Here is a 6,511-nt window from a genome sequence, read left to right as displayed (position 1 = left end):
GTGGGCAGCACAAAGGTGGAGAGGAGCCAGTCGAGCCCTGCACAGCAGGACACCGTGTGGACCCTCTGCTCCCCCCCAGCAGCAGCATCGTCTCTGCACCGAGGCAGGTTACCAAAGAAGGGCTTCAATCCGCATCGCCCACCTCTGTCTGGTACCCCACTTGGGATGAATTTTGCTGAAAATCACTGCAATTTGTTCTTACTTACGGTTCCTCCAGGGCACGTTCCTGTGCCTTGCAGTCGGTCTCTCTCTCGGCAGTGAGGCTGGGGGTCACACCTGAGGGAGGGGGGGGTGCAGGACCCTCTGAGGGTCCTCACTTGCAGTCAGTTTATAACACTTCTTCCTCCAGCAGTAAATCCTGCTGCTGTTGAGCAGGTCCTGAGGGGCCGGGGAGGATGCTGGGCTGCAGGGAGGTTTGTGGGGCTGCAGGGGGATGCTCAGGGCTGCGAGGAGATGCTTAGGGCCATGGGGAAGATACTGGGGGCTGCAAAGGGGACCGGGGGAGGTGGCTCGGGCCACAAGGGGATGATGAAGGATTGGAAGGATGCTCGGAGCTGCAGGGGGATGCTCCAGGATGGGAGGGATGCTCGGAGCTGCAGGGGAGATGCTCGGAGCTGCAGGGGAGATGATCGGGGCGGGAAGGGGGATGCTCAGGGCTGCAGGAGGATGCTCCAGGATGGGAGGGATGCTCGGAGCTGCAGGGGAGATGCTCGGGGCGGGAAGGGGGATGCTCAGGGCTGCAGGGGGATGCTCCAGGATGGGAGGGATGCTCGGAGCTGCAGGGGAGATGCTCGGGGCGGGAAGGGGGATGCTCAGGGCTGCAGGGGGATGCTCCAGGATGGGAGGGATGCTCGGAGCTGCAGGGGAGATGCTCGGGGCGGGAAGGGGGATGCTCAGGGCTGCAGGGGGATGCTCCAGGATGGGAGGGATGCTCGGAGCTGCAGGGGAGATGCTCGGGGCGGGAAGGGGGATGCTCAGGGCTGCAGGGGGATGCTCCAGGATGGGAGGGATGCTCGGAGCTGCAGGGGAGATGCTCGGGGCGGGAAGGGGGATGCTCAGGGCTGCAGGAGGATGCTCCAGGATGGGAGGGATGCTCGGAGCTGCAGGGGAGATGCTCGGAGCTGCAGGGGAGATGCTCGGGGCGGGAAGGGGGATGCTCAGGGCTGCAGGGGGATGCTCCAGGATGCTCGGGATGCTCGGGGCCATGGGGAAGATGCCGGCCTCCCGGGGAGAGGTTGCCGGGAGAGGGCGGGGGGGGGGGGGGGGGGCACGCCGGGTAGGAGGTGCGGGGGGCCGGGGGGCTGCCGGGGCGGAGCCGCGGGGTGCCCCTCCCGACGGCGGTATAAACCGGCGGGGCGCGGGAGCGGGGCAGCCTTGGCTGGGGCGCCCGGGGTCGGGGCGCACCCCCCCCCCCCCCCCGCCCGCACCCCCTGCCCGCAGCCCGGCGCGATGGCGAGGCGGCGGCTGTCGGGGGGCGCCTGGGGGGCCCTGGTGCTGCTGGGCTTGATGCTGCCGGCGGGAGCCTGGTACAAGCACGTCGCCAGCCCCCGCTACCACACGGTGGGACGCGCTTCGGGGCTGCTGATGGGCGTCCGCCGCTCGCCCTACCTCTGGCGCCGGGAGCTGCCGGCCGAGCCCCCGCGCCGTCCCCCCGGGGGAACCGCGCCCGCCGCCGCCCCGCCGCCCCCGGGCCGCCCCGACGGGGAGACCCCCCCCGCCCCGCCGCCGCCGGCCCCCCCGGGCCCCGGCCGCCTCCTGCAGCGCCTGCTCCGGCGGGGCTGGGGCTGGGGCTGGGGCCGCCCCCGCCCGGCCCCCGCCCGGCCCCCGCGGAGCTCAGGTAAACCCGGTCCCGGGGCACCGACGGACGGGAGGGAGGCGGTGGTGGAGCCCGGGGGTGGCACCGGGGACGGGGACGGGGGGGGGCACGGTCTCTCCGCAGCGCCCCGGGGTGCTTGAGGGGTGCCGGCCGTGCCTGGGGGGCAAGGAGTCTTGCTGCCGTCTGTCTGCGGCACCCTGGGGTGCTGGGGGGGGGTCACCAGGTAACGGGGGTGCACGGAGCCACGGAGGGTGGTCACCAGTAATGGGGGGTGCACGGAGCCTGGGAGGGGGTTCAGCAAGTAATTGGGGGTGCACGGAGCCTGGGAGGGGGTTCAGCAAGTAATTGGGGGTGCACGGAGCCTGGGAGGGGGTTCGCCAGGTAACGGGGGGTGCACGGAGCCACGGAGGGGGTTCAGCAGGTAACTGGGGGTGCACGGAGCCTGGGAGGGGCTTTCACCAGGTAATGCGGGGTGCACAGAGCCACGGAGGGGTTTCGCCAGGTAACGGGGGGTGCACGGAGCCTGGGAGGAGGTTCACCAGGTAACAGGGAGTGCACGGAGCCACGGAGGGGGGTCACCAGGTAACGGGGGGTGCATGGAGCCACAGAGGGGTTTCAGCAGGTAACTGGGGGTGCACAGAGCCACAGAGGGGTTTCACCAGGTAATGGGGGGTGCACGATGCCACAGAGGGGTTTCACCAGGTAATGGGGGTGCACTGAGCCTGGGAGGGGTTTCACGAGGTAACAGGGGGTGCACGGAGCCATGGAGGGGTTTCACCAGGTAATGGGGGGTGCACGGAGCCTTGCTGTGGTCTCCCATCCCACAGGCACCAGGGTTTCGGAGTGCCCCAGGCAGAGAGCTGGGCTGCCCCATGGCATCGCCCGGCTGTGGGGAGCTGCCCCCCCCGACACCCACACCGCCTTCTGCACCCCAGCCCCGGCTGGGCTGGGGGGGTGGGGGGGAGCGAGGGGAGCCGTGACCCCACGGGACAGCCCGGGTCCCGCAGGGGTTACAGCCCCGTCACCGCTGCGTGAGTGCGACTGCATGAGTTGAGTGTCGGCCGCATTTTTAAACTTGAACCACGAGGTTTGTTTCACCCAGCAAAGCGGGCCGGGAGAAGGGGGCAGTCATTCCTCCTCCCCATGGGACGAGTTTGGAGGAGCTGCACTTTGGCTTTAGGGCAGAAAAAAGAGCCGGATGGTTTCTGTGCCCCCCGTTTAGTGCAACACAAACCTGCACCCTGTGGGACCGAGCTGCAGGTGCCGGGAAGGGTGTCTGCGGGGCCGGCAGGCCGGTGATGCCGAGGGGCTCCCAGCGTGGCCCCTCCGCAGGACCCCTCTCCCTGCCCGCCTGGGGCTCAGCCAAGCTGCGTGGGACTGGCTCGGGGCTGGTTCCAAACATTAAATCTCTTTCCTCTTATGTAAAGCTGAAGCCAACATCCAGCTGAAATCCACGGAGGCTTTTAGCTGTTGGATCAGCCCCTGAAACACGTAGCTGTATTCCTCCCCCCTTCCGTTTTTTGGAGGAAATCTGGGATTAGTATCTTTTTGGGAAAGCCCAGACAGGTCAGCTCAGCCCTGTGTTACGTCTGCGCTGTCCCGTTACCTCCCGCAGCCTGGCCGTGCGTGGGCAGAGCAGTCCCGAGTACCGCGGTTGGGGTTCCGGACCTGCGGACGTGCGTGCATCCCTCTGATTTCACAGCAAAATTTCCACGGGAGCCTCGCAGGCAGGTCCGAGCCCGGGATTTGGGTGTCTGCATGGGGTTTATCTGTGTGCACAGTGGCAGAATGGGAGTCTGCAGTCACCGCGGGTCAGATCTGAGCCCATGGAGGAGACTATTTCATGAATATCACAGTGCAGCGTTGGTTTAAGAGCTGCACAGAGGGGAAATGTGGTCCCAAGTGGGGAGGGAGGTGGTGGCAGGGCTTGGGTGCACAGCCGGACGCTTAGGTGAGGCTCCGAAATAACTCGGCCCTTCTTCTCCTTTCAGCTTCTCCCACTTGAAGACCTGGCTCTGACCCGCTGAAGGGGCCCGGCAGAGATGCTTCAAGCGCCGGAGGAGCATTGACTGCCCGAGGTGGAAACCGCTCATCCTAGCTGGCGAGGAAGAGTCTCATCGGCGGATCTCCTGGTACTCTGACCTCTCTGAAACCATATAGACAATTGCATTCCAAAAAATCTGATTTTTCGTGGCCGCTGTCCAGACGCAGTGGTAAATTCATCTTGTTTTCAGGTCAACCTAGTGCTATAAACTTGGGGAGAAATAAACAGGGAAGATATTTATTTTTGTTTATTTTTTTTAGGTTTCTGTACTAGCTTGTTTGCAATATGATACAAACATGTACTGTTTGCTTCCTAGGAACCTGCCCTCATTAAAATGAGAATTGATCAAAGGAAGCTTTGGCTTCATTGTGCTCTTATGTTTTTTGGTTTTTTTTTAAAGCAAAACCTGGTACGGCTTTGCACAGGGCAGGCACTTCGGCGGTTGGGTCACTCCCAGATTTTTCTGACATGATTTAACTCATTGACACAGTTTCTTCTGCAGCTTTACAGTAAATCTCTTTTACTGCCCGTCGGGGAGTTACTGCCAGGCTAAGTGTCAATTAAGATGACAAAGTTAGAAATCTTTCCTGGACTGGGCTGAACAAGAGCTCTGCGAGTCATCACTGCTCTAGTTGTTTATTTGCCTGCTTAGAGCTTAATTTTATACATCTCTCTGCTGATGAAAATAAATGTTATTTCCCATTAAAACAGAGAGAATCCTCAGGGCCAGGCAGGAGTGCGCGGTGAAGGTGTGCTGGAGTGGGTGGGATCTGGGCTCTAAAGAAAACTGAGGTTTGGGGGGCTGAGTCAGGCTCCCAGGAATTGCTGAGCTCTCGCCCGCCAGCGCTGGCGGATTTTGCAGGAAATCTGGCAAAGAGAGACATTTCCACCCCTCTCGCATGAACCGCCTGCTCCTGCCAAGCCCCTGCAGCCGACCGTGGAGCGGGGACAGCAGGGTTTGTGCTGCCTGTGGTTTGGATCCGAAAGAAAAAAACCCTCGTGGTGCTTGTTGGGGGAGCCGGGCATACGCCGAGCCCTGCCTGCCGCGCTGCCCCTTGCACCCGGGGGGCTGCCGTCACCCCTTGCTGGGTCTCGGGGAGGATTTCAGGTGCTGTAACACGTGAAGGATTGTTCTCTCCCAGTTGATTCCCAACCGGTTTCTCCTCCATGTCCCCTCTCCCTTCCCCTCCCCATGATTTTCTAATTTCTGCTCTTCGTTAGCGCAGCGCAGTGCTCGGATGGGCCAAATGAGACATGATTGCCAATAACCCATTAGGCAGCTGCACTTGAAAAGGGCCATACCTGTCAGGGTGCCAATCAGCCTGTGGAGTGGCCGCTGAGGCAGATTGCCCTTCTTGATGGAGGTAAGTGATAAAATGAGGTAGAAAATGTAAAGGTCAGCTTTGCGCAGGAGGATGCACAGAGAGCGGGAGGAAGGACAATGTGATGAGAGACGCGACTGGAGCACGCGATTCTGCCCTCGTCTCTCGGAAAGGAACACTTGTATGTGCCAATTACTGGGGCAAAACCAGTGAGACACTCAGTTAACCACAAGCCCTTCACTTCTCACCTTGTAAAATAATTTTTCCTGTTACTGCTGAGGAGCATGAGCTGATTCGTCTCTGGGGCCATAAAAAATAATTTCCTCTGTGCTCCCAGCTCTCTGGAGAGGTCTGGGCCTTCCCCGGGGTCAACAAGCTCAATAAAATGGAAGAAAACTTAAGAAGGCATTTAATTACCCCTCCCGCCTCAGGGCAGGGCCCAGCCATCCTTGATAGATGTTCATCTGATCCCTTCTAACAGACTGGTCCTGGGTGAGATGCTGTGCTCCCCTCGGTCTGCCTCCCGTCCCCCTTGCTCCGGGGGGGCTGCGTGCCCGGACCACGGGGACCCCCTGTCCTGGCCCCCATGGATGCCCAGAGATGAAATGCAGCCCCAGGGATTCTCGGGGAGGATGCTGGGTCCCTGCCCACCATAGGCTGAGTTTGCAGCCAGGAGCAAAGCAGGGGGACGAAAGCTTTGGAGGGGGGAGCGTGGGCAGGCCCAGAGCCCCAGCAGCACATCGGCTCCTGGCCCCGTTCGGGGTCCCGGTGCTCCCTGACCCCCACAGAGCATCTTTGTGGGGGGTAACTACATCCCAGGATTCCCAGCACGTCTTTGGGCTTTGGGAGATGTGGGGGGCTCAGAAACCCCCAGGTGACGGTGGGACATGGCACCCCTTCCCTCCTACTACATCCCACCAGATCACTGAGGCTGTGGGGTGGTGGGCAGCGTGCAGGGGGTGCCAGGAGTGCAGCGGCACCCGGGTGGCTTTGCCATGCCATCTTGTGGCCACGCCAACATGCCAGGGGCTGCAACAGGGATGAGGATGAGCCTTCCCACCATGTCCCCATCCCTGCGCCCTTGCAGAGTGGGGAATTGCCCCCACGGGTGCCCCTCTGTCTGCACGGCCCCAGCCAAGACCACGGGCCCGGGAGAGGATGGAAGCTCTCTCCCACCGCTCCATGTCTGGATTAGGGCAGCCCAGGGATGGGGCTGCTCCCAGGCTCTGGGTCCCCGTGTAGCACACGTGGGGTTTGGACCTGGATCTGGCCGCTGGTCCAGGTCCATCCCTGAGGTGCCGCCTGGGAACTCTGCAGATCCAGCACCAT

General features: G+C 62.3%; 1 protein-coding gene across 1 annotated transcript; it reads left to right on the top strand.

Moving 5' to 3' along the window:
• Window positions 1-1,411: 1,411 nt before the first annotated feature.
• Window positions 1,412-4,348, top strand: NPW (neuropeptide W). The gene is made up of 3 exons (XM_052773167.1): window positions 1,412-1,837; window positions 3,432-3,547; window positions 3,808-4,348. Exons 1-3 carry the CDS (start codon window positions 1,450-1,452, stop codon window positions 3,841-3,843), a joined length of 540 nt encoding a protein of 179 aa, XP_052629127.1. The 5' UTR covers window positions 1,412-1,449; the 3' UTR covers window positions 3,844-4,348.
• Window positions 4,349-6,511: the final 2,163 nt, after the last annotated feature.

Source organism: Harpia harpyja, chromosome 21 (genome assembly GCF_026419915.1).
Source record: "Harpia harpyja isolate bHarHar1 chromosome 21, bHarHar1 primary haplotype, whole genome shotgun sequence".
Classification (NCBI taxonomy): Eukaryota; Metazoa; Chordata; class Aves; order Accipitriformes; family Accipitridae; genus Harpia; species Harpia harpyja.
The sequence above is the reverse complement of the archived record's forward strand: the minus strand, read 5'-3'. Positions and strand labels throughout refer to the sequence as shown.